The 26943-nt window shown below is 42.7% G+C and overlaps 1 protein-coding gene across 1 annotated transcript in view; it reads left to right on the top strand.

Annotated features, from left to right (window-relative positions):
• STYXL2 (serine/threonine/tyrosine interacting like 2) overlaps positions 1-22348 on the top strand; it is a 62348-nt gene extending 40000 nt beyond the window's left edge. Inside the window, exon 6 of the mRNA XM_043450252.1 lies at positions 18997-22348. Within this exon, the coding sequence (XP_043306187.1) occupies positions 18997-21824 (2828 nt within the window). The 3' untranslated portion in view covers positions 21825-22348. The remainder of the gene's footprint in view (positions 1-18996) is intronic.
• Positions 22349-26943: the final 4595 nt, after the last annotated feature.

Below are 26943 nucleotides of genomic sequence, written 5' to 3'. Positions count from 1 at the left end.
CTGGAGTATATTGGCCAGTACTGGTTGCCTTACCCTTCTAGAGCACTATAGTTCCTGCTGCCCTTAGCCGCCAACACCCCTGAGTATCTGGTGCTGCCAGAACCCCTGCAACCCAAGCAGCCACACGTCCTCCACACCTGGCCCCCACTGGGGCAGACCCAAGCCCTCCAGGGCAGCCCCATGAGCAAACCCCAGTGGACGACACACATGCAGAGGTGGAAGTAAAACCAGAATTGAAACCCAGGGGCAGTGTGGCTAAGAAGACCCAGAACCTTCCCACCAGCTGTACAAGCTGCAGATTAAATCCACACGATCAACTAAGCAGACTCTGTGTCTATGGAATATATAAATGGTCACCAAGAGCTCCCACAAAAGAAAACGCACTAGTTCTGCTGTGGACATTGGAGGCAAGAACACATAGGAGTAGGACCAGATTAGAATCTGAGCTGTCCCCACAGCAGGTCCAGAGATCAACACAGTGTTGGAGGGCATCCTAGGGAGGTGAGGTGGACTGTGACTCCCAGCGAAGGAAAGGACTCTGACAGCAGTGACTCAAGGAAAACATTTATTATTCTTAAGTTTTGACTTACTCTATAGATTCCTTTGGATTCCCCACCCCCCTTTCCCTCCTATTGTAGTTGTTGATTTTATTGGCACTATGAAATCTTATTAAGCTTTTGAGCTTTTTTTTAATCAGTCACATTTTTTATTGCTATTATAAACTTTTGCCTCAACGTTGGGCTTTTACAGTTCTGTGGAGTTTTCCTTTTTCTTTTTTTCTCTTTCTTCTTCTGTTTTTTCTTTCTTTTCTCTTCTTTATAATTTTAATTTTTTAAACCTATTATATTTTTTCCACATTTATTCCCTTGTTTGTCTTTCTTAGTGTTCTTTTTTCCTTGCAGTTAAACTTTAATGTATATAAATCTTCTTAATCTATCTCTATTTAATTTTGCATATCTATTCATTCTTTCTTTCCTTTCCTCTCAACATTTTGTTAGTTTAATTTTCATTGCTTTATTCCCCACTTGGCACCTTGCTTTAGTTTTGTCTTCCAGTTTGTGCTTTAGTTAATTTTGTTCTTAACTGGTAAATATAATTTTTTATTTCCTTTGTTTGCTGTGTCAATCTACTGTACTTTACTTTTGTTGTTGGACTGTTTTCACTTTGCTCATGGGTGTATATGTATATGTGTATATTCCATTATTTTAATTATTATTTGCCTGATTTTGCAATTGCCATTTGTCTGGGGTTCATCTATGGTTTTTTGTTTTTGGATATTTGTTTTAATCTCACTTAATCCCAAAACAAACCACTTGTGGAATCTTTGTTCCTGGCCAGAAATCAAGCCCAGAGCTTTTGGAGTGGGAGCACTGACTCTAAGACTCTAGACAACCAGAGAACTAACCGTAGGGAGTATCAAACAGCGAGAACTCACACAAAGAAAACCACTTGAATACAAGACCCAGCATCACCCAGCCACTAGTAGCACCCTGCGCAGGATGCCTCTTCTAAACAACAAATGAAACAAAAATACAAACCCAATCATCAGCAGACAGGATGACCACCTCACTCAGCCTTGCCCAGCAGAGGAAAAACAAACAAACAAAAACTCAGCACAAATCTCACCCTTTACAAGCTTACACAAACCACTGGACCAACCTTAGGAGGGCAGAAACCAAACAGAAGAAAGAATTCAACCTTGAAGCCTGGGAAAAGGAGACCTCAAACACGGTAAGTTAAAAAAAATGATAATAATGAAAAGGAGAGAAATACTACACAGATGAAGGAACAAACTAGAAACACAGAAGCCCAAATAAATGAAGAATAAAATGAAGAAGAAAGAATGAATAGATATGCAAAGTTAAATAGAGATAGATTAAGAAGATGTATATACAGTAAAGTTTAACTGCAAGGAAAAAAGAACAGTAAGAAAGACAAACAAAGGAATAAATGTGGAAAAAATATAATAGGTTTAAAAATATTAAAATTATAAAGAAGAGAAAAGAAAGAAAAAACAGAAGAAGAAACAGAAAAAAAGATAAAGTGGTGGAAATAACTTCTGAAGAGCTAAAGTAAAAAGAATGAGAACAGTCTCAGAGACCTCTGGAACAGTATCAAATGCACCAACCTTTGAATTATAGGGGTTCCAGAAGAAGAAGAGAAAAAGAAAGGGTATGAGAAAATTTTTAAAGATATTACAGTTGAAAATTTCCCCAACATGGAAAAGGAAATAGCCAATCAAGTGCAAGAAGCACAAAGAGTTCCATACAGGATAAACCCAAGAAGAAACATGCCAAGACACATACTAATCCAACTAATAAAAACTAAACACAAAGAAAGAACATTAAAGCAATAAGGGAGAAGCAACAAGTAACATACAAGGGAAACCTCATATGCTTAACAGCTGATCTTTCTGCAGAAACTCTGCAGGCCAGAAGGAAATAGCAGGATATATTTAAAGTATTGAAAGGAAAAAATCTACAACCAAGATTACTGTATCCAACAAGGATCTCATTCAAAATTGATGAAGAAATAAAAAGCTTTTCAGACAAGCAAAAGTTAAGAGAATTCAGTACCACCAAACCAGCTTTACAACAAATGTTAAAGGGACTTATATAGTCAAGAATTACAAGGGAAGAAAAAAGATCTACAAAAGCAACCCCCCAAAATTAAGAAAATGGCAATAGGAACATATATATCAATAATTACTTTAAATGTAAATGGATTAAATGGTCCAACCAAAAGACACAGACTGGCTGAATGGATACAAAAACAAGATCCATATATATGCTGTCTACAAGAAACCCACTTCAGACCTCAAGACACATAGAGACTGAAAGTGAGATGATGGAAAATATATATTCCATGCAAATGGGAAGCAAAAGAAAGCTGGAGCACCAATCTTCATATCAGACAGAATAGACCTGAACATAAAGACTATTACAAGAGATAAGGAAGAACACTACATAATGATCAAGGGATCAATCCAAGAGGAAGACATAACAATTGTAAATATCTGTGCACCCAACATAGGAGCACATAAGACAAATACTAACAGACATAAAAGGAGAAATTGACAGTAACACAATAATAGTAGGAGACTTTAACACCCTACCCAATGGGTGGATCATCAAAACAGAAAATTAATAAGGAAATACAAGTCTTAAATTACACATTAGATGAGATGAATCTCATTGATATCTTCAGGACATCCCATCCAAATGCAGAAGAATACAACTTCTTCTCAAGTGCACATGGAACATTCTCTAGGATAGACCACATCCCGGGTCACAAATCAAACCTCAGTAAATTTAAGAGAATTGAAATCGTATCACGCATCTTCTCCAACCACAGCACTATGAGACTGGATATCAATTACAAGAAAGAACTGTAAGAAATACAAACACATGGAGATTAAACAACACATTTCTAAATAACCAACAGGTTACTGCAGAAATCAAAAGGGAAATCAAAAAATTTCCAGAAACAAATGACAACAAAAACACAACAACTCAAAACCTATGGGATACAGCAAAAGCAGTTCTAAGAGTGAAGTTTATAGCAATACAATCCTACCTCAAGAAACAAGGAAAACATCAAATAAACAACCTAACTTTACACCTAAAACAACTGGAGAAATAAGAACAAAAAACCCCTCAAAATTAGTAGAAGGAAAGAAATCATAATGATCCAACCAGTAATAAATGAAAAAGAAATGAAAGAAACAATAGTAAAGATTAATAAAACTAAAAGCTGGTTCTTTGAAAAGGTAAACAAAATTGACAAACCTTTAGCGAGACTCATCAAGAATAAAAGAGAGAAGAATCAAATCAACAAAATTAGAAATGAAACAGGACAGGTTACAACAGACAATGCAGAAATACAAAGGATTATAAGTGACTATTATGATCAACTATATGGCAATAAAATGGATAACCTGGAAGAAATGGACAGATTCTTAGAAATGGTCAATCTTCCAAGACTGAACCAGGAAGAAATAGAAATTATGAACAACCCAATTACAAGCACTGAAATTGAATCTGTGATCAAAAATCTCCCAAAAAACAAAAGCCCAGGACCAGATGGCTTCACAGGAGAATTCCATCAAACATTTAGAGAAGAGCTAAAGCCTATCCTTCTAAAACTCTTTCAAAAAATTGCAGAGGAAGGAATACTTCCAAACTCAGTCTACCCTGCCACCATCACCCTGATACCAAAACCAGACAAAAACAACACAAAAAAAGAAAACTACAGGTCAATATCACTGATGAACATAGATGCAAAAAATCCTCAACAAAATTTTAGCAAACAGAATTCAGCAACACATCAAAAAGCTCATACACCATGATCAAGCTGGGATTATTCCAGGGATGCAAGAATTCTTCAATATATGCAAATCAATCAATGTGATACACCATATTAACAAATTAAAAGATAAAAACCATATGATCATCTCAATAGATGCATAAAAAGCCTTTGACAAAATTCAGCACCCATTTATGAAAAATGGGCATAGAAGGAACCTACCTCAACATAGTAAAGGCCATATATGACAAGCCTACAGCAAACATTATTCTCAATGGTGAAAAACTAAAAGCAGTCCCCCTAAGATCAGGTACAAGACAAGGGTGTCCACTTTCACCACTATTATTCAACATAGTTCTGGAAATCTGAGCTACAGCAATGAGAGAAGAAAAGGAAATAAAAGGAATCCAGATTGGAAAAGAAGAAGTGAGCTCTCACTGTTTGCAGATGACATGATACTGTACATAGAAAACCCTAAAGATAGTATCAGAAAATTACAAGAGCTAATCAGTGAATTTAGCAAAGTTGCAGGAAACAAAATCAATACTTAGAAATCACTTGCATTTCTATGTACTAACAATGAAAAATCAGAAAGAGAAATTAAGGAATCCATCCCATTCACCATTGCAACAAAAAGAATTAAATATCTAGGAAAAAACTTACCTAAGAAGACAAAAGAACTGTACACAGAAAATTATAAGACAATAATGAAAAAAATCAAAGATGACATAAACAGATGGAGAGATATTCCATGTTCCTGGGTAGGAAGAATCGATATTGTGAAAATGACTACTCTACCAAACTGCAATCTACATATTCAATGTGATCCCTATCAAATTACCAATGGCATTCTTCACAGAACTAGAACAGAAAATTTCACAATTCATATGGAAACACAAAAAACCCTGAATAGCCCAAGCAGTCCTGAGAAAGCAGAATGGAGCTGGAGGAATCAACCTTCCTGACTTCAGATTATACTACAAAGCTACAGTCATCAAGACAGTATGGTACTGGCACAGAAACAGAAATATAGACCAATGGAACAAGATAGAAAGCCCAAAACTAAACCCATGCTCCTATGGGTATCTTATTTTTGACAAAGGAGACAAGAATATACAATGGGCCAAAGACAGCCTCTTCAATAAATGGTGCTGGGGAAAGTGGACAGCTACATGTAAAAGCATGAAATTAGAACACTTCCTAATACCATACACAAAGATAAAATGGATTAAAGACCTAAATGTAAGACCAGAAACTATAAAAGTCTTAGAGGAAAACATAGGCAGAATATGAAATAAATCAAAGCAAGATCCTGTATGACCCACATTCTAGAGTAATGGAAATAAAAGCAAAAGAAAACAGGTGGGACCTGATTAAGCTTAAAAGCTTTTGCACAGCAAAGGAACCTATAAGTGAGATGAAAAGACAACCCCCAGAATTTGAGAAAATAATAGCAAATGAAACAACTGACAAAGGATTAATTGCCAAAATATACAAGCAGCTCATACAACTCAATGCCAGAAAAACAAACAACCCAATCAAAAAGTGGGGAAAAGACTTTAACAGACATTTCTCCAAAGAAGACATACAGATGGCTAACAAATACATGAAAAGATGCTCAACATTGCTCATTATTAGAGAAATGCAAATCAAAACTACAATGAGATATCACCTCACACTGGTCAGAATGGCCATCATCAAAAAGTCTACAAACAATAAATGCTGGAGAGGGTGTGGAGAAAATGGAATGTTCTTGCACTGTTGGTGGAAGACAGTATGGAGATTCCTTAAAAACTTAGGAATAAAACCACCATATGACCCAGCAATCCCACTCCTAGGAAACCAAAATTGAAAGAGACACATGTACCACATTACTCATTGCAGCACTAATACACTATTACATGCAAGCAACCTAGATGTCCATCAACAGATGAACAGATAAAGAAGTTGTGGTACATATACACAACGGACTATTACTCAGCCATAAAAAGGAATGCATTTGACTCAGTTCTGATGAAGCAGATGAACCTAGAACCTATTATACAGAATGAAGTGAGTCAAAAAGAGAAAGATAAATGTCATATTCTAATGAATATTAAGGAATCTAGAAAAATTATACTGAAGAATTTATTTACAGGGCAGCAATTGAGAAACAGAGAATAGACTTATGGACATGGGGAGAAGGAGGAGAGGGTGAGATGTATGGAAAGAGTAACATGGAAACTTACATCACCATGTGTAAAGAGACAGCCAACGGGAATTTGCTATATGGCTCAGGAAACTCAAACAGGGACTCTGTACCAACCTAGAGGGGTGGGGTGGGGAGGGAGGTGGGAGGGAGGTTCAAAGGGGAGGGGATATATGTATACCAATGGCTGATTCATGTCAAGGTTTGACAGAAAACAACAAAATTCTGTAAAGCAATTATCCTTCAATAAAAAAAGAAATTTAAAAGAAAAGGACAGAAACAGTAAGGACCTAACAGAAGCAGAAGATATTAAGAAGAGGTGGCAAGAATACACAGAAGAACTGTACAAAAAGGTCTTAATGACCCATATAATCACAATGGTGTGGTTACTCTTGTAGAACCAGACATCTTGGAGTAGAGTGTGAAGTCAAGTGGACCTTAGGAATAATTACTATGAACAAAGCTAGAGGAGATGATGGAATTCCAACTAAGCTATTTTAAATCCTAAAATAGGATAATGCTGTTAAAGTGCTGCACTCAATATGTCAGCAAATTTGGAAAACTCAACAGTGCCCACACAATTGGAAAAGATCAGTTTTCATTCCAATCCCAAAGAAGGGCAATAGCAAAGAATGTTTAAACTACCTAGGAAGGTTATGTTCAAAATCCTTCAAACTAGACATCAGCAATACATGAACTAAGGACCTCAAATTTTGAACCTCCAAACAAGATCGGTTTTGAAAAGGCAGAGAAACCAGAGATCAAATTGTCAACATTTGTTGGATCATAGAGAAAGCAAGGGAATTTCAGCAAAACATCTACTTCCGCTTCATTGCCTATGCTAAAGTTTTTGTGTGAATCACAACAAACTGTGGAAAATTCTTTAAGGGATGGGAATACCAGACCACCTTACCTGTCTCCTGAGAAACCCATATGTAGGTCAAGAAGCAAGTTAGAACCAGGCATGGAACAACCGACTGGTTCCAAATTGGGAAAGGAGTTCGTCAAGGCTGTATCCTGTCACCCTGCTTATTTAACTTCTCTACAGAGTACATCATGGAAAATGCTGGGCTGGATGAAGCACAGGCTGGAATCAAGATTGCTGGGAGAAATATCAACAACCTCAGATATGCATATGATACCACTCTAATAGCAGAAAGTGAAGAGGAACTAAAGAGCCTCTTGATGAAAGTGAAAGGGAAGAGTGAAAAAGCTGGCTTGAAGCTCAACATTCAAACAACTAAGATCATGGCATCCGGCCCCATCACTTCATGGCAAATAGAAGGGGAAAAGTAGAAACAGTGACAGATTTTATTTTGGGGGGGGCGGCTCCAAAATCATTGGAGACAGTGACTGTAGCCATGAAATTAAAAGTTGCTTGATCCTTGGAAGGAAAGCTATGATAAATCTAGAAAACAGAGACATTGCTTTGCTGATAAAGGTCCATATAGTCAAAGCTATGCTTTTTCCAGTAGTCATGCATGGATGTGAGAGTTGGACCATAGAGAAGACTGAGCACCAAAGAACTGATGCTTTTGAATTGTGGTGTTGGGAAAGACTCTTGAGAGTCCTTGGACTGCAAGGAGATCCAACCAGTCCATCCTAAAGGAAATCAACTCTAAATATTCACTGGAAGGACAGACGCTGAAGCTGAAACTCCAATACTTTGGCCACCTGATTCGAAGAGCTGACTCACTAGAAAAGACCCTGATGCTGGGAAAGCCTGAAAGCAAAAGAAGCAGCCAGCAGAGGATGAGATGGTTAGACAGCATGACCAACTCAATGCACATGAATGCGAGCAAACTCTGGGAGATAGTGAAGGACAGAGGAGCCTGGCTGTGCTGCAGTCCATGAGGCTGAGCCCTACGTGACTTAGTGACTGAACAACAGCACATATACACGTATATGTGTACATAGTGAGAGAGAGACAGAGGCAGACAGACAGGGGCAGCGAGAGGCAGAGAGAGGGAAAATATTTTTATATATGTATATTTTTATTAAATAATTCATGTGTTATATATATGTATAGATAAATTATATATCTATATAAAATGATGTTCTCCTCTTTTCAATACTTAAAAAAACAACCCTATTTTTAAGAACGTATTTCTTCTGCCTAAAATAGACTTGGGCATGTCTGCCTGGTGTCTGTGAGAGAGGGGATTTCTTCCGCTGCTTCTCCCGGTGCTATCCGCCAACTTCTTGGCAGAGCCAGGGGAGCACCGACTCACGCAGCATCCCGGGTGAGAGAGGCAGTTCGCACAGTGGAAACGTATGCACAGAATCGCAAGAAGCTGCCCGAGGATGGTGTGTGGACGTCCAGGAGCTGCTGTGGCTGGGGCGGGGAAGTGTCCCGTCACGGGGAAAGAGAGGCAGCAGCACCCGCTCCAGGGCTGGTTCTCTACGCCCGGCTCCCCAGTCCCACCCACTGTGGCGCATCCGGCCTCCACCAGTGTGGCAGCTCAGCTGGAGCAGGCCTAGACCGGGGTCAGCCAGGCGGTCCATCTCCTGCTCGGCCCGTGTCCTGCAGACCATCTCCTCTTCCCTTGCTGCCGTGAACTTCAGCCTCCCACTCCCTTGTCTCAGCACCCCTGCGAGGCAGGGAAAGGCCAATATCCTTTACAGTGGTTGTTGCTTTTGTGGGTAGTTCCTACCTCCCAACAGACCTGAAATTAACCTCCTGGGCCTTAGTTTCTGTGATTTTCTCCACTCTAGGACCAGGAGGAAAGTGAAATATACACCTGGCACTGGGCATTTCACCCAATAATCACAGTGACCCCTTGAGAACATGTTATTTACCTTTTACAGATGGGGAAATCCCCACTCATGGAAGCTTATGTGACTGAAAGTGAAAGTCACTCAGTCATCTCCGACTGTTTGCAATCCCATGGACTATACAGTCCATGGAATTCTCCAGGTCAGAATATTGGATTCAGTAGCCTATCCCTTCTCCGGCGGATCTTCCCAACCCAGGAGTCCAACTGGGGTGTCCTGCATTGCAGGTGGATTCTTTACCAACTGAGCTATCAGAGAAGCCCCTAAATGACTGAAACCATGTAATAATTAAGATCCCCTTGGTTGCTAGTAAGTGGAAACCATCTCAAACTACTTAACAAGCAGCAAAGGCATTAACTATAACAAGACAAGAAGAAATCCAGAGACAGCAATGTGGCCTCAGGATGGTCTGGAACAAGGACTGGACAACCTCAGGACTCTTGGTTCCATTTTCTCTTTCTCTCTCTACTTCGAGAGCATGGCCCTCCACAGGCCTGGCAATAACTGCTAATTTTCTTCCTCAGTTCCATTTCCACATTCCCTGGAGAGAGAAGTTGTCAGACTCTGGTCCTTTGTCTACCCTGAATTCTATCCACAGTGACAAGGAGGGTTGACTTCTGGGCAAGTACTTTTCATTTTCCTGGAATGCAGAGAGGGAAGAAAGTTCTGAGGAAAAAAGAGGATTGTGAACTGAGAGGATACAACACAAAATCCTCCATATAAAGACATACTGATCATGTGAGAGAAGTTGAACTCAGCCTTACTCAAGTCCAGGGCTCTCTCCACTAGCAGTACTCTTCAAATTTTTAAGCACATCTAGACAGACTGAGACAGGAATCCGAGTTCTTGCCTGCAGAGCAAAAGAATGGAATAAATGAACATGCAAACACTTAAGAGAATAAAATTTATTAAAGAGGAGGAAAGTACAAAGCTCTCAGCATAGACACTGAGAGGGGGTAAAGAGCGCACCCCAAGGTGGGACTTACTGCAGTTTTTATATCCTTCCTTAAATCACATTATTTCTAACCAATCAATTTAAAGGTCGAGATACTTAGCATCTTTATGGCTTCTCTTGATTCTGGGATTAAGTCACCAGCCTTTTTCATGCCGTCTGACCATTTTACCATGGACCAGACATATGGGTTTAAGATTAATGATCACCAGTTGTTTTTCCCTCAAGCATATGGAAAAGAAGTTAATTACTGGATCTGAGTGCTGATAATGTATCAGACTAAAGACACATTCAAGGAATTCAGGACAATGGAGCAGGATGCTTACTGAAAACAAGACCAAGGTCTCAGAGTTCTACAATGACTGTCTAGTAATTTCTACCTCAAGACTGAGCCCCCCCACACCCAAAATCAGCCCTCCTATTGATCAAAATGACGACTTCAAATTTTTGAAGAAGACTTCCTTCCTCAAGCCATTTTACTGCTGGAGAGTTTTCATCACAACCCAAACAAATCTACTTTCACTTCAAAATGAAAGGCACCCCCTGAAGTTTATATCAGGCACAAACTATACCTTAGTGTGGCCTAAGAAAATAGAAAATCCTTTTGCTGCTCTGGGTGAATTGGGTGGGGACCTCTGAGTCTGACCCACCCAGCCTTTCCCTCATCCCTGAGGAAGCCCCTGAGGCTCCTCAGAGGAATCCCAGGTGCAAGGAGCATATTATGACAAAGCATGGATGGCAACCTAGCCTCTACCAGACTGAGTCTAATTGTATTCAATATATGGTGCCCTTTTGAAGAAGTCTATCAGTTTGTGTCCTGACGTGTCTTGAATTGAGCTGGCCTAGTAACCATGTCCCAGAGAAGGCAATGGCACCCCACTCCAGTACTCTTGCCTGGAAAATCTCATGGACAGAGGAGCCTGGTGGACTGCAGTCCATGGGGTCGCTACGAGTCAGACACGACTGAGCGACTTCACTTTCACTTTTCACTTTCATGCATTGGAGAAGGAAATGGCAATCCACTCCAGTATTCTTGCCTGGAGAATCCCAGGGACGGGGGAGCCTAGTGGGCTGCTGTCTATGGGGTAGCACAGAGTCGGACACAACTGAAGCGACTTAGCAGCAGCAGTAACCATGTACAAAGAAATGGAGTGAGTCTTCAGTACCCACAGCAGTCAACTATTGCCTGGTTCGCCAGTTAAATGTGACAGCTGAGCCCTGAGCTGGAAGAGGAAGAGGATAAGACATTGAATCTATGGATGCTTTTTTAGTGGCCTTGATTCCTTCAGTTCAGTTCAGTGGCTCAGTATTCTCTGACTCTGCAACCCCATGAACTGCAGCACAGCCAGGCTCCTCTGTCCTTTACTATTTCCCAGAGTTCACTCAAATTCATGATCATTGAGTTGGTCATGCTATCTAACCATCTCATCCCCTACTGCCCCCTTCTCGTTTTGCTTTCAGTCTTTCCCAACATCAGGTTCTTTACCAATGGCTCTTTGCATCAGGTGGCCAAAGCATTGGAGCTTTAGCTTCAGCATCAGTCCTTCCAATGAATATTCAGGGTTGATTGCCTTTAGGATTGACTGCTTTGATTCCATTGCAGTCCAAGGGACTCTCAAGAGTCTTCTCCAGCACCACAGTTGAAAAGCTTCAATTCTTCAGCACTCAGTCTTCTCTAAGGTCCAACTCTCATATCCATACATGACTACTGGAAAAAACATAGCTTTGACTACATGGGCCTTTATTGGCAAAGCGATGTCTCTGCTTTTTAGTATGCTGTCTAGATTCATCATAGCTTTCTTTCCAAGGAGCAAGCTTTAATTTCATGGCTGTAGTCACCATCTACAATGATTTTGGAGCCCAAGAAAATAAAGTCTGTCTCTGTTTACATTTTTCCCTCATCTATTTGTCATGAAGTGATGGGACCTAATGCCATGATCTTGGTTGTTTGAATGTTGAGTTTTAAGCCAGCTTTTTCACTCTCTACTTTCACCTTCATTAAGATGCTCTTTAGTTCCTCTTCAGTTGCTGCCATTAGGATGGTCATCTGCACATCTGAGGTTACTGATATTTCTCCCAGCAATCCTGATTCCAACTTGTGCTTCATCCAGCCCAGCATTTTGTATGATGTACTCTGCATATAAGCTAAATAAACAGGGTAGCAATATACAGCCTTGACATACTCCTTTCCCAATTTGGAACCAGTTAGTTGTTCCATGACTGTTTCTAACTGTTGCTTCTTGACCTACATACAGGTTTGTCAGGAGACAGGTAAGGTGGTCTGATATTCCCATCTTTTTAAGAATTTTCCACAGTTGATACAAAGAGCTAACTCCTTGGAAAAGACACTGTTGCTAGGAAAGGTTGAAGGCAGGAGGAGAAGGGAACAAGAGAGGACAAGATGGTTGGATGGCGTCACTGATTCAATGGACATGAGTTTGACCAAGCTCGAGGAAATGGTGAGGAAAAGGGAAGCCTGATGTGCTACAGTTCATGGGATCACAAAGAGTTGGACATGACTGAGTGACAGAACAACAACACAGTCATAGACTTTCAGTTCAGTTCAGTTCAGTCACTCAGTCGTGTCCGACTCTTTGCGACCCCATGAATCGCAGCACACCAGGCCTCCCTGTCCATCACCAACTCCCGGAGTTTACTCAAACTCATGTCCATTGAGTCGGTGATGCCATCCAGCCATCTCATCCTCTGTTGTCCCTTTCTCCTCCTGCCCCCAATAACTCCAAGCATCAGGGTCTTTTCCAAGAGTCAACTTTTCCAAGAGTCAACTCTTCTCATCAGGTGGCCAAAGTATTGGAGTTTCAGCTTTAGCATCAGCCCTTCCAATGAACACCCAGGACTGATCTCCTTTAGGATGGACTGGTTGGATCTCCTTGCAGTCCAAGGGACTCTCAAGAGTCTTCTCCAACAACACAGTTCAAAAGCATCAATTTTTTGGTGCTCAGCTTTCTTCACAGTCCAACTCTCACATCTATACATGACCACTGGAAAAACCATAGCCTTGACTAGACGGACCTTTGTTGGCAAAGTAATGTCTCTGCTTTTTAATATGCTATCTAGGTTGGTCATAACTTTCCTTCCAAGGCTTTAGTATAGTCAATAAAGCAGAAGTAGATATTTTTCTGTAACTCTCTTGCTTTTTCTATGATCCAACAGATGTTGGCAATTTGACCTCTGGTTCCACTGCCTTTTCTAAACCCAGCTTTTACATCTGGAAGATCTCAGTTCACATACTGTTGAAGCTTCAGTTCAGTTCAGTCACTCAGTCATGTCCTACTCTTTGCAACCCCATGGACTGCAGCACGCCAGACCTCCGTGTCCATCACCAACTACTGGAGTTTACTCAAACTCATGTCCATTGAGTCGATGGTGCCATCCAACCATCTCATCCTGTGTTGTCCCCTTCTCCTCCTGCCTTAAATCTTTCCCAGCATCAGGGTCTTTTCTGATGAGTCAGTTCTTTGCATCAGATGGCCAAAGTATTGGAGTTTCAGCTTCAGCATCAGTCTTTCCAATGAATATTCAGAACTGATTTCCTTTAAGATGGGTTGGTTGGATCTGCTTGCAGTCCAAGGGACTCTCAAGAGTCTTCTCCAACACCACAGTTCAAAGCATCAATTCTTCGGCACTCAGCTTTCTTTATAGTCCAACTCTCACATCCATACATGACTACTGGAAAAACCATAGCTTTGACTAGCCAGACCTTTTTGCCAAAGTAATGTCTCTGCATTTTGATATGCTATCTAGGTTGGTCATAACTTTTCCTCCAAGGAGTAAGTGTCTTTTAATTTCATGGCTACAGTCACCATCTGCAGTGATTTTGGAGCCCCCCAAAATAAGGTCTGTCACTGTTTCCACTGTTTCCCCATCTATTTTTCATGAAGTGATGGGACCAGATGCCATGATCTTAGTTTTCTGAATGTTGAGTTTTAAGCCAACTTTTTCACTCTCCTTTTTCACTTTCATCGAGAGGCTCTTTAGTTCTTCTTTGCTTTCTGCCTTAAAGGTGGTGTCAATTGCATATCTGAGGTTATTGATATTTCTCCTGGAAATCTTTATTCCAGCTTGTGCTTCATCCAGCCCAGTGTTTCTCATGATGTACTCTGCATATAAGTTAAATAAGCAGGGTGAATATACAGCCTTGACATATACAGCCTTGACATACTCCTTTCCTGATTTGGAACCAGTCTGTTGTTCCATGTCCGGTTCTAACTGTTGCTTCCTGACCTGCATAGAGATTTCTCAAGAGGCAGGTAAAGTGGTCTGGTATTCCCATCTCTTTCAGAATTTTCCAGTTTATTGTGATCCACACAGTCAACGGCTTTGGCATAGTCAATAAAGCAGAAATAGATGTTTTTCTGGAACTCTCTTGCTTTTTTGATGACCCAGCAGATGTTGGCAATTTGATCGCTGGTTCCTCTGCCTTTTCTAAATCCAGCTTGAACATCTAGAAATTCACAGTTCATGTACTGCTGGAGCCTGGCTTGGAGAATTTTTAGCATTCCTTTACTAGTGTGTGGGATGAGTGCAATTGTGTGGTAGTTTGAGAATTCTTTAGCATTGCCTTTCTTTGGGATTGGAATGAAAACTGACTTTTTCCAGTCCTATGGCCACTGCTGAGTTTTCCAAATTTGCTGACATATCATGTGCAGCACTTTCACAGCATCATCTTTTAGGATTTGAATTAGCTCAACTGGAATTCCATCACCTCCACTAGCTTTGTTCGTAGTGATGCTTTCTAAGGCTCAGTTGACTTCGCTTTCCAGGATGTCTGACTCTGGGTGAGTGAGTGATCACACCATCGTGATTATCTGGGTCGTGAAGATCTTTTTTGTACAGTTCTTCTGTGTATTCTTGTCACCTCTTCTGAATATCTTCTGCTTCTGTTAGGTCCATACCATTTCTGTCCTTTATTGTGCCCATTTTTGCATGAAATATTCCCTTAGTATCTCTAATTTTCTTGAAGAGATCTCTAGGCTTTCCTATTCTATTGTTTTCCTCTATTTCTTTGCATTGATTGCTGAGGAAACCTTTCTTATCTCTCCTTGCTATTCTTTGGAACTCTGCATTTGAATGGGTATATCTTTTCTTTTCTCCTTTGCCTTTTGATTCTCTTCTATTCACAGTTATTTGTAATACCACCTCAGACAAGCATTTTGCCTTTTTGCATTTCTTTTCCTTGGGAATGGTCTTGATCCCTATCTCCTGTGCAATGTCACTAACCTCCATCCATAGGCACTCTGTCTATCAGACCTGATCCCTTGACTCTGTCACTTCCACTGTATAATCATAAGGGATTTGATTTAGGTCATACCTGAATAGTCTAATGATTTTCCCTACTTTCTTCAATTTAAGTCTGAATTTGGCAATAAGGAATTCATGGTCTGTGCCACAGTCAGCTCCCAGTCTTATTTTTGCTGACTGTATAGAACTTCTCCATCTTTGGCTGCAAAGAACATAATCAATCTGATTTTGGTATTGACCATCTGGTGATGTCCATGTGTAGAGTCTTCTCTTGTGTTGTTGGAAGAGAGTGTTTGCTATGACCAGTGTGTTCCCTTGGCAAAACTCTATTAGACCTTGCCCTGCTTCATTATGTACCCCAAGGCCAAATTTGTCTGTTACTCCAGGTGTTTCTTGACTTCCTACTTTTGCATTCCAGTCCCCTATAATGAAAAGGACATCTTTTTTGAGTGTTAATTCTAGAAGGTCTTATAGGTCTTCATAGAACCGTTCAACTTCAGCTTCTTCAGCATTCCTGGTTGGAGTATAGACTTGGATTACTGTGATACTGAGTGGTTTGCCTTGGAAACGAACAGAGATCATTCTTTCGTTTTTGAGATTGCATCTAAGTACTGTATTTTGGACTCTTTTGTTAACTATGATGGCTACTCCATTTCTTCTAAGGGATTCTTGCCCACAGTAGTAGATATAATGGTCATCTGAGTTAAATTCCCCAGTCCATTTTAGTTCACTGATTCCTAAAATGTCAATGTTCATTCTTGCCATCTCCTGTTTGACCACTTCCAATTTGCCTTGATTCATGGACCTAACATTCCAGGTTCCTATTCAATATTGCTGTTTGCAGCATTGGACTTTACTTCCATCACCAGTCACAACCACAACTGGGTGTTGTTTTTGCTTCAGCTCCATCTCTTCATTCTCCTGGAATTATTTCTCCACTGACCTCCAGTAGCATACTGGGCACCTACTAACCTGGGGAGTTCATTTTTCAGTGTCCTATCTTTTTGCCTTTTCATACTCTTCATGGGGTTCTCAAGGCAAGAATAGTGAAGTGGTTTGCCATTCCTTTTTCCAGTGGACCACATTTTGTCAGAACTCTCCACCATGACCCATTGAAGCCTAGCTTGAAGGATTTTTGAGCATTACCTCGCTAGCATGTGAAATGAGTATAATTGTGCAGTAGTGTGAACATCCTCTGGCACTGACCTTTGGGATTGGAATGAAAACTGATCTTTTCTAGTCCTGTGGCCACTGCTGAGTTTTCCAAATTTGCTGACATATTGCATGCAGCACTTAACAGCACCATCCTATTTTAGGATTTGAAATAGCTCAACTGGAATTCCATCACCTCCTCTAGCTTTGTTCTTAGTAATGCTTTCTAAGGCTCACTTGACTTCACTCTCTACTCCAGGATGTCTGGCTCTGGTTGAGTGACCACACCATTGTGGTTATCTGGGTCATTAAGACCTTTTTTTGTACAGTTCTTCTCTGTATTCTTACCACCTCTTCTTAATATCTTCTGCTTCTGTTAGGTTCATACCATTTCTGTCCTTTTTTGTGCCCATCTTTGCATGAGATGTTCCCTTGGTATCTCTAATTTTCTTGAAGAGACCTCTAGTCTTTCCCATTCTATTATTTTCCTCTGTTTCTTTTCCTTTGTTCACTTAAGAAGGCTTTCTTATGTCTCCTTGCTATTCTTTGGCATTTTGCATTCAGATGGTTATATCTTTCATTTCCTCCTTTGCCTTTCACTTCTTTTCTCAACTATTTGTAAGGCCTTAATTCTTTAGTGGCTTGCTTACCTACCCCTAGTGACTGCTGGCCTTTGGTAATTGGCCTTTCAGTATTACTGGATCTCAGGTACCCTCAAGTCTTGCCTGGGTCTCTGACCTGCTATAAGACAAAGACATGGCCTTAACTGGTACAAAGATATAATAATAAAAGTCACCCCCATCCCATATTGTAAGATAGGAGTCCTGAATGATTTAATAAATATCCCTGAAGACTGCTGGCAAACAGATTGATGACAGCCTGGAAGGAGATCTCTAGTGATCCCAATGTGCATTTTAAACAGTTATTAGAATGAAGGCATGGAAGGCATGTTTATCATTTTTATGAAGGAGGCAAGGTAGAGGGAGGGGTTGGGGAATCACTAATGTATTGAATGGTAAAGTTGAGACTTGGAAAAGCTTCTGTTAGGCTGTAAGAACAGGCTATATTTACCAAAAGCATTCATAGGAATTTGTACAACTATCCTTATGCTTTAAGAATGCTACAAGAAAAGAGAGACATGACTTAATAGCAGTTTTAGAAGGCTTTACAGGTTTCAGTTGATATAAACAATAATTTGAGTTCATTGTATGACATATCCACCCACATTGCAAGCTCAGCTGGCATCAGTGAAGGCCCAGTACCTAGAACAAGAGTAATGAGGGGCCCACTCTACTCCATATGGGTCATTCCAAACCTGAAATATCTTGTTCCACACTGACACAAATTCCTTAGGAATAAAGCTAATAAATCCAAGTTTGACCTGAAGAGAGTAGATCATATAGTAATGAAACATGGAAAGGTGTTTGTCTGATGATTGAAAGATCCAGACTAGACAGGAAAAGGAAAAAAAAAAAAAAAACTTCAGTGAATATAATAGTGATTTTCTTTAAAATTTTTGTATTAAAGACCTAATTCATATATTTATTATTTACCCTAGTATGTCACAGTAGGAATACTGAATGCCTGTTACAGAGAGTTATTCTTTGCCCTAACATGGAAAAGAATTTTCAGAAAATTAGAATGACGTAAATATGGAGTGAGAGATGTGTTTGTATTCTCTCTGTCCAAGATACTGAGCTCTCTGTCACTGGAACTATCTGGCAGATTCTGAAAGATGGATTGTCCAGAATCAAGGATGTTGTAAAGGGAATTCTCAAATGACTTGTGGTCATTTCCAACACTGAGATTCTACTTTCTGATTCATTCATCTTAGCCTTGTTCGTTTTCTCCTTTCTTCCCCATTACCCCTATTCTTTTATTTTTCCTCCTTCTGATGCTCAGGTTGGTGGAAAGCAGAAATGCACTCCTGGCAACCCACTCCAGTCTTCTTGCCTGGAGAATCCCCATGGGCAGAGGAGCCTGGCGGGCTACAGTCAGAGGGGCTGCAAACAGCTGGGCACACGACTGAGCGACTAAGCACAGCGCAGAAGTGGGCTCGGTGTTTCAAAAGTGGGGACAGCCGTTAGAGCCTTTGTTTCCCACCCACTCCCCAATCCTTGCACATGCTCAGAAAATGTTTCCACAAGCACAGGGTAGCCTCACTGCTCTGTCTGACTTCTGTAATATGGGGACAATGGTGCTTGTCCCTAATGTGACTTGAGCATGGATGAATATGAGAGGCAAAGGAAACATACTAAATCCAGCACATCTAAACTTAAAAAAACAAACAAAAAAAAAAAAACAAACAAAAAACAGCCAAACTATTGTTGTTACATCACCACCTGCTGTGTTTTCTTCTCAGGGAAAGTCCTGGTCAGCAGTGAAATGGGCATCAGTCGCTCGGCCGTGCTGGTAGTAGCCTACCTGATGATCTTCCACAACATGGCCGTCCTGGAGGCCTTGATGACTGTGCGCAAGAAGCGGGCCATCTACCCCAACGACGGCTTCCTGAAGCAGCTCCGGGAGCTCAACGAGAAGCTGATGGAGGAGCGAGAAGAGGACTTCAGCAGGGAGTTGGGGGAGGAGGCGGCGGAGGAGGACGAGGACGCCGGGAGCACCGCGGCGGCCAGAGTGCGCACCCTCACGGTGGAGGAGGAGGACGACGCTGCCAGTCACCTGAGTGGCTCCTCCTTGGGGAGGGCCAGCCAGGCCTCCAAGCCCCTCACCCTCATCCGTGAGGAGGAGGAGGAGAAGCTCTGCGAGGCGTGGAAAAGGGGGCAGAGCCTCCCCACGGGCAAGGTCCCGCAGGGCGAGGACGGCAGGTTCTCAGCCTCCTCTCGTCAAGGTGAGGAGCCTGAAGATGAGGATGTGGAGCGAATCATCTGGGAGTGGCAGAGCCGAAATGAGAGGTACCAGGCAGAAGGGCAGCGGAGGTGGGGTAGGGAGGAGGAAGAGGAGGAGGAGAGCGATGGCGGCTCCTTCGTGAGGAGAAGAAGGAGGCACACGCTGAGCGAAAGCAGCACCTCCGAGAGTGTGAGCAGCCATGACATCCGGGTCCTGAAGCAGCAGCTGGAGATGAGCAGCCAGAACAGAGGCGGGAGACGCCGCTCTGACTCCATGTCCACGGAGAGCACCTGGGACATGTGGAACCAGAGGCTGCAGGAGATTGAGAAGGAGGCTTCCCGGAAGTACCACTCCAGGAACAAGAGAGAGGAGGTGGATGCCAGCTCGGAGGTGGGGAGCAGGCTGCGGGAGGATGACGAGGAGAGTGTGGCCTCTGAGGCCAGCTCCTTCTATAACTTCTGCAGCAGAAACAAGGACAAACTCACTGCCCTGGAAAGGTGGAAGATCAAGAGAATCCAATTTGGATTTCACAAGAAGGACTCAGAGGCAGGAGATGGCAGCAGTGAGCAAGGTGCGGAGGAGGTGGAGGGAGAGAAGAAAAGCCTCTCTGATGTCAATCTGTCTGCCTACCAGGCCTGGAAGCTGAAACACCAGAAGAAGGTGGGCAGTGAGAACAAGGAGGAGGTGGTGGAGCTCGGCAAGGGAGAGGACCTGGCCTTGGTCAAGAAGAGGCAGCGGAGGCTGGAGCTGCTGGAGAGAAGCAAGCAGACCCTGGAGGAGAGCCAGTCCATGGGGAGCTGGGAGGCAGACAGCTCAGCTGCCAGTGGGAGCATCCCCCTGTCTGCGTTCTGGCCAGCAGCCCCCTCAGTCAGCGCTGATGGGGACACAGCATCAGTGCTCAGCACCCAGAGCCACAGCTCCCTTCCCTCTCAGGCCCTGAGCAAAGTAGGCAGATGCTTGGCTTCCACCCCCACCACACCTCTACCTAACCTGCATGTGGGGCCTGGAGACGCAATTTCCATTGCCAGCATACAGAACTGGATTGCCAACGTAGTCAGTGAAACTCTTGCCCAGAAGCAAAATGAAATGCTGTTGTCGTCCCGCCCACCATCCGTTGTAAGCATGAAGGTGGCACCAGCAGGCAGCTGCCTAGGAGATGACCAAGGCTCCATGCTCAGTGGACAGAGCAGTTCCTCCCTGGGGGGCTGCCTGCTGCCTCCAAGCCAGGCAAGACCCAGCTCTGAGACCCAGTCTGTGTTGTCCTCCCATACCATGAGTAGCACAAGAGCTGAAGGTGCTGGGAGCAAAGTGAAGGGGACCAGCAAGCCTATCTATAGCCTCTTTGCTGACAATATTGACCTAAAGGAGCTTGGCCGGAAGGAGAAGGAGATGCAAACAGAGCTGAGGGAGAAGATGTCTGAGTACAAAATGGAGAAGCTGGCCTCCGACAACAAACGCAGCTCCCTTTTCAAGAAGAAGAAGGTCAAGGAAGATGAGGATGAGGATGATGACGTGGGTGACAGGGATGAGGACACTGACAGCGCCATAGGGAGCTTCCGGTATTCTTCCCGCAGCAATTCCCAGAAACCCGAAACAGACACCTTCTCCTCCCTGGCTGTCTCTGATGGCTATGGAAGCGGCAGCAGAGCTGGCAGAGAGATGGATAACAGTATTAATAAGTGGCTCAGTGGCCTCAGGACAGAGGAAAAATCTCCTCCCCAAAGTGATTGGTCTGGAAGCTCCAGGGAAAAGTACACCAGATCTTCCCTGCTTCGGGAGACAGAATCTAAGTCTTCCAGTTACAAGTTCTCCAAATCTCGGTCAGAGGAACAGGACACCTCCTCCTACCACGAGACCAACAGCAACTCGGTAAAAAGCACTTCACGGTTCTCTGCTTCCTCCACCAGGGAAGGCAGAGAGATGCACACATTCTCCAGGTCCACGTTTAGTGAGACCTCAGGCTCCCGAGAGGAAAGCCCAGAGCCCTACTTTTTCCGCCGGACCCCCGAGCCCTCTGAAGGAGAAGAGTCCCCAGAACCACGGCGTCCAAATGGGGCCAGATCCAGGGACTGGGAAGATGTGGAAGAGTCATCCAAGTCAGACTTTTCTGAATTTGGAGCCAAGAGGAAATTCACCCAGAGTTTCATGAGATCTGAAGAGGAGGGAGAGAAAGAGAGGATGGAAAAGAGAGAAGAAGGGAGGTTTGCTTCAGGGCGGCGGTCCCGGTATTGGAGAAGCACTGACAGGGAGGAGGAGGAGGAAATGGATGATGAAGCCATCATTGCTGCCTGGAGACGCCGGCAAGAAGAAACAAGGACTAAGCTGCAGAGAAGAAGGGAGGATTAAGCTGGGCAAAGTGAATCTGGGAGAGACTGAGAACACAGAAGCCTTACAACTTAGCACAGGGCTCAAGACACACATAGCCGCAGCCCACCAAAGGACAAGGATGGGGAAAGGATCTTATGGAGGGGCAGAAGTGAAATGAGTCGTACCAGGCAGAAAGACACCAGAGGTGGGGTAGGGAGGAAACAGAGAAGGAGAAGAAGAGCCGTAAATGTGAGGTCCAAATGAGGGACCAACTGACACCATTTCTGTTGCCCAATGCTTCTAAACTTGGATGCTTCACTTATATGTTTGATTTTTTTCATCACAGACTAGAGGTGAGCTTACAAAGGCACTGTAGTTTGTTGGAGACTCCAACTTATTCCAGGAAGGCTGTGAGTACAGGACATGGTTCTATATGTAGAGGTTTCATAATGAGACCCAAGAAATCTATCCTGTGGCAAGTCTCACCTCTCCCAGCAATGTTGAGTTCTGGTTGTTTCTTTTGAATGTTTTGGATCTCCATTAAATTGATATGTTGTCAAATATTTCTTCTTCATTCTGGTCACTTTTAACTCTTTGGATATTAGTGGAAACCCACTTTAAGAGACACAGATGTGTTGCCAAGAGCCACCCTCACTTTGTGCTACAAAATCTGTGTCTCCAGACAATACCAATATCACCTTATGTAAGAAATATTAATGTATAAAATATTATTTTAAAATAATATTTATTATTATAAAAATAATAACCAAGTATTTAGTTGAGCATACAGTGCAATGGGAAGCCATGGGTCTCCTGCAATGCAGGCAGATTCTTTACCGTCTGAGCCAGCAGGGAAGCCCCAGGGAAGGGGAAGACGCGAGGGGGACTCTTTTTTTTTTTTTTTTTTTTAAGTTAGAGGGTCCCACAGTCTCCTTTCAGTACTTTATTTTTTTTTTTTTTTTTTATTAGTTGGAGGCTAATTACTTCACACCGAGGGGGACTCTTGAGAGTGACAGATGGAACTCAAGAGAGAAAGGTTTTATAGTGGTGCACTAAAGGTAGACTCCCTCTGGAATGGAAGGGGTTAAAAGCAAACCACCATGAGGGAGAGAAGAAAAGAAGCCCAGTACAAGGAGATGGAGATGTATTTTTATGAGGTCTTGGGGTCATCCTTACTTTTCGTTCCTTTGAGGATCACTGGACAATGCTGTGGGCAGTCCATTTGATCCTTCTCTGACTCTGGACGGGCTAGGTTGGTGAGATTTCTTATGTGTTGTTCCCAAGGATTTCCAGCCTTCCAAACACAGGTTGAATTGCCAAAGCAAGAGACATATTTTGGGCACCTATCTCAAACATTGGGGAACTCGTTTCTATGGTCCCTTTCAACCTGCAGCGTCTTGCAGGATTCGAAAACAGGCATGTATCTAATTCATGAGATATAGTTGGGAGCGCAGAAGAGGAATGAGGAATCCACCAATGGGATGTATAGTAAGTGATCATTAATCATGCAATCATTTTTCCTAGAAACTGAGTTTTATAGAACGTGGACATGATGCATCTTTTCTACATGGATTATTAACATTACACATTTAAGTGAGCACGAATACACCAAGGCAAAAGGAACAGACTTGAGCTCAAACCCACACTTGCACATTAGCTGCTGTCAAAATAACTGAATTAATTTGCTCACCTTCCTTCTAACACATCAGCCTGCAGTTCAGTCACTGATGGTGCTCATCTCCCCTGCACTAGCTGAGAGAGAATGAGGCCTTAAAAAAAACACAGCTCAGCCTTTGCCCCATTTCCCCCTTTCCTTCTTCCTTTGCTCACTTTACTTTAGTCAGCCTTAGTCCCTGGTTTCTGTGCTCAACAGGTCGTTGTCATCATCTAAGATGGCACTATCCTCACAGGCAAGAAGGCTGGTTGTGGCTCATTTTACCTTCTGGGCAAGCTCAAAGCTTCCTCTCTTATTTTACCCCTATAGGAAAGTTTCTGACACAGGCACAGACAATCAGTTGAGCATCCATTCTAGAAGACTGATCTTCTAGAAAGAGGATTGACAATATCCCTGGGACAACAGTTCTCTTTTTCTTTTTCTGATCTTCTTACCTTGAATTATCTTGCAAATTGACCATCAATATTTAGAGACCTAAGTTCAAGTACCAAAATAACTGACAGGCCAGCTAAGCAGCTGCCCCCAGTGCCTGTTCATAAGGATACAATTAACACAGATCTCTACACATGTCTTTTTTACTAACCTAGGTGGAAAATAAATAAATTGATCTCAATCATGTCGAGAAACTTTTTAAAACTTTCTAGTCGGTCCTAACAAAAGGAAGCATGTTAAAACATCTCGGTTTGAAGAGCCATGGAGTCTTTCTCCAAACCTGAATTTGAGCCTGGTGAACACATACTAAAGAAATGACCTAGTCTGCTTTTAGTTGAGCTCCTAGGCTAGAAAGACAGCAATGGCCCTCATAGTCCATATGTGGACTAGCTCAGAGGAGGAAACCCAAGAGGAGTCAAAGTCAAGACCTGCAGAAAGACTTTTGCTTGTTATGTCTCCAAGGATGGCTCTGTCAGGATCCTGTGTTCAGGGAGGTGTCCACCTGAGAGCAGGATTCTGAATTCACTTTATTCCTGGAGTCCAGATTGTATTTTGGTAAATCACATCAATGAAAACTATATATGAGTTATAATGAGCTTGAAGGAATAGATCGGGTTTGAAGTGTTAGGATCCCAAGTGTGACTTCTGAATTAGACCCAGTCTAGGATGATGGGGTGGACTTCAGCCTTCCAGTCTCTGAATGACATGAAAAGGTATGTATTATGTCAGTAAAGGTCTCAGAAGATGGCACAGCCAAAGTGGATGATGAGAGTTCAGTGGGGGAACTATTTACAGAGGCATGGGCAGGGGTAAGAGAGCAAACAGGAACCCTTAAAGCACCCAGGTACTAGAATAGTGGGATACTGATCCCATCTTGGGACTGAGGGGGCAAAGTGAGGGAGCTATTTGTAGAGCCCAGCAAGAGCCATAACCTTAGGAGGAGGGCCACCTAGCAACCTGGCAGGGGAGTGAGGAGAATGAATACCCTGACCTCTCTCTCCTCCTAAATATTGATCTCATGCTAGTAACTTTTTTTTAGCCAAACCTAAGTGTGATCCAGCAGGTGGGAAAACCCAGTAGTCTGGAGAACAAAAGGTGAATTGGGAGGGGCAAGCAGAGTTACCAACACAGGTGTTAATACACTTACATGGAAAGGCAATCTCTGCCTTTCTGATGGTGTGGTTTTAAATGACTGGGGACAACATGCACTGACCCACTGCTAAGAATTGAGAAATGACCCAAACAGGGTTTTAGCTACACAAGACCAGCTAATAGATTCAGTGATTTAGTTTTACAGCAAAGAAAAAGAGAGGACAGATCTGAATGAATGCGTCATCTACTTTTAAGTTATACAAAGAGCTCACTGGGAGACTTGCATGATAAGGAGAGAATAGTAGAACAGAAAGGGGCCCCACAAGAGTGGAAATCCTGCACACGATTTGGAGGTAGGTGGTAAGAGACAGAGAATGCATTTTTTAACCTCCAAGGCCTGGAGGGGAAATGAAGTCATGGAGTCTGTGAAAAACAAGGTGGATCTGAAGTACCCCAGCAAGAAACAGGAGACACACCCAAATTAGGTAATTCAAAACGGAGTCATTTATAGAGGTGCAGGCAGAATGGAGAGGTATAGTGTGCACCCTGGAGTTCAGGGTTAGGTCCCTGCACCTGAAGAGTCAAGAGCAGATGGACGATATCCAAGAATAAGGTCACGGTTTCAGGCCGGTACACCAGGTATCCTGTGATATATTGTTGACCTTAGGTTATGAAGACTCTGATTTTAGTGTTTGGAAAATTACCAGAAGAGGGCATATGAATTTCTCTGGATTCCCTGAAACCTTTATTCCTGGTGTTATTACCCAATGACAATTAAATAACTTCTTGCCACAACCTGCCTAAAACACGCTAAACAGAATTGCCCTTGTGAGAAGAATCTTGAATAAAAATTTACAGCTAGCCTTGGGATCATCTACCCTTACGAACTTCAGTTCAGGGCTCATATTTTAAAGCACTGTCTATTTTCTGCGTCAGCTCCTGTGGCCATGCAGGATGCCTTCCATCTCTTTCAGGTACCAACTAGAAACCACCTCCCCATCCCTGCCACACACAGACTCAAAAGTAAATTTCATGTAAAACCTTTAAGTCATATCATCCCCCAAAATATCTGCCAAATTTAGTGTAAATCTATCCATGCACTTGTGAAGGTAGTTACCAACATAGCTTTATTTCTGTAGGTTCCAAACACCAGTACTGTCATTTTTGGACATCATGGCCCCACCTAGCACCTGTGAGCATCTGTGCACACAGACCAGCTGCCGCAGCAACGGAACCATCCCATTCCAGCCATTCAGTCACCGCGATCCCAGGTGGACACGGCCTCCCAGAGTGGGCAGAAGAGCCACTTGGTTTAGCTCTATCTGTGTCTAGGTTCCTGGAGGCAGAAGCTGGATTCAACTTTGGTGGAAACCCAGAGGAGTGGCCATAACCAATAATTCAATTCAATTTAAGTCTCTTTGGTTAGGGTTAGAGTGAATGCCAGCCTTGTACCAACACTGCCCCAGGGCACTGTTCTATTATGATCATTCTACATGAAGTCATGGAAAACAGAGACAGTCTTAAGTAATAGAGAGTCCTAAATCCCTCAGGAGAAAGGTTTATTGAAAAATTGCCCAGGTTAGAGAACAATCAAGGGCCCGGGCCCGAGCTTAGCAGCGTGCCAGGCAGCCAGGAAGAGCAGCAGCCTCTGAATCTTAAAGCTCACAGCCTCTCCCTCGTCCTTCACTGAGCCAGGTGAGTCTGCTCTTCACACGTGTTTTCTTCATTTTGGGGTCGCCACCACGTCCCCAAACTGGGACTCTGCCTGGCAATTGCAGCCTCATTTCCTTTCCATCTAGTCTAGAACTAAATTAATCTTCAAGTTCACAATTCTGGTTCTTTATATCCTTCTGCTTAAAAATTCTAATGGCTCCCTATTGCTTATGAAAGGAAGTTTAAATTTCTTACCTTGGCATTTGAGAGCCGCCTTCCCCTCCACTTCCAGCCTTACCTACCTCT

This window comes from Cervus canadensis, chromosome 2 (genome assembly GCF_019320065.1).
Source record: "Cervus canadensis isolate Bull #8, Minnesota chromosome 2, ASM1932006v1, whole genome shotgun sequence".
Taxonomy (NCBI): Eukaryota; Metazoa; Chordata; class Mammalia; order Artiodactyla; family Cervidae; genus Cervus; species Cervus canadensis.
Note: the sequence above shows the minus strand (reverse complement) of the source record. Positions and strands in the feature narration are given on the sequence as shown.